General features: G+C 44.7%; 1 protein-coding gene across 1 annotated transcript in view; it reads left to right on the forward strand.

The window, feature by feature from the left end:
* The window catches only part of LOC119593413 (aldehyde dehydrogenase, dimeric NADP-preferring-like), a 62658-nt gene that overhangs the window by 43306 nt on the left and 17918 nt on the right, over positions 1 to 1434 (forward strand). Inside the window, exons 4-5 of the mRNA XM_037942343.1 lie at positions 7 to 107; positions 1200 to 1363. Of these exons, the coding sequence (XP_037798271.1) occupies positions 7 to 107; positions 1200 to 1363 (265 nt within the window). The remainder of the gene's footprint in view (positions 1 to 6; positions 108 to 1199; positions 1364 to 1434) is intronic.

Genomic DNA, 1434 nt, shown 5'->3' on the forward strand with positions numbered 1-1434 from the left:
TCCCAGGAGCGATCGCAGCGGGAAATGCCGTTGTGATCAAGCCTTCCGAGGTCTCAGCCGCCACAGCGAGCGCCATCGCCAAGCTCGTTCCCCAGTACCTCGACAAAGTGAGTGGGGAAAGGTTGCTCGTTTCGTGTGCTGCGATATGTGAGGCGGGGAACACGTGTAGGTGGGAGTGCACAATACAATGTATGAGGAAGGAGAGGGATAACTGTGTGTGTGTGTGTGGGGGGGGGGTATGTAAGTATGAGGCGGGGAATAAGTATAGGCTTGAATTATTAAGTATAAGGCGGGGAATAACTGTGAGTGGGAGTAACTGTGTATGAGGAGGGAGAGGGATAACTGTAGAAGGTGGGAGTGAGTGGGAATAACTACGGTATGTATGAGATACCTATAGGAAGGAGTACGTACAAGGCATGAGGATAGGAGAAAGTAGGTATGAGGCAGGGAATAACTGTGTGTGAGTAACTGTATGGATGGAATAAGAATGGAATAACTGTGGGCAGGAATAAGTAATTATGAGGCGGGGAATAACAGTGGGCGGGAGTAAGTATGAAGGGAGAATATCTGAGAGTAAGTGTGAGGCAAATAATAACTGGGCGGCGGGAGTAATACGGCATATATGAGGGATGAAAATAGGAAGGAGTAACTATATATGAGGAAGGGGATTGTGGTGTAGAAGAAAACTATATTTGCATACGAGGCGGGGAATAACGGTGTAAGGAAATAACTTTATTAGAAACGGGGGGAAACGATATTGTGATAAAATTAAGCCTCGGATCATCAAGAAAGTGAGCAGTTGAGTTTATTTATTATGTGTTATATGAACCGTGACTGAATATGGTATGGGTTGATGATACGTGGAAAACGTGGGTATATGGTAGGTAGTGGATTTATATGCAGAAGAACGAGTATAGTAGTTAAATATAATGTAGGTGTACATGGTTGGCGTAAGTGGTAGATGATGGATAGAAAAGCCGATATACAAAAGATAATGAAGGTTTTACATGTCATTTTATAAACTCGAAGTATCAGGATTCACTTTTTCTCATGGGTTTTAAGATTACAAGATACCGTTTATCGTATTTCTATTATATGTGCGCCAAATACACGTCCACTTATCATTACGTAAATTATTTCCACAGTTCCATCGTACCTACCCCAAATAACACACAGCGTCCGACTTAACACTCCCACAGGATTGCTACCCCGTGGTGTGCGGCGGAATTCCTGAAACGACTGAACTACTGAAGGAGAGGTTCGACTATATCTTCTACACGGGGTCCACCACGGTCGGAAAAATCGTTAGGGACGCTGCTAACAAGTTCCTGACGCCCACTACGCTCGAACTGGGAGGCAAGAGGTGGGTTGGTCACACTGGTGGTTATGGTGTGGTGGGGTGGTAAGGTTTTGTAGTATAGTCTCTATTTCTGG

This window comes from Penaeus monodon, chromosome 32 (assembly GCF_015228065.2).
Source record: "Penaeus monodon isolate SGIC_2016 chromosome 32, NSTDA_Pmon_1, whole genome shotgun sequence".
Taxonomy (NCBI): domain Eukaryota; kingdom Metazoa; phylum Arthropoda; class Malacostraca; order Decapoda; family Penaeidae; genus Penaeus; species Penaeus monodon.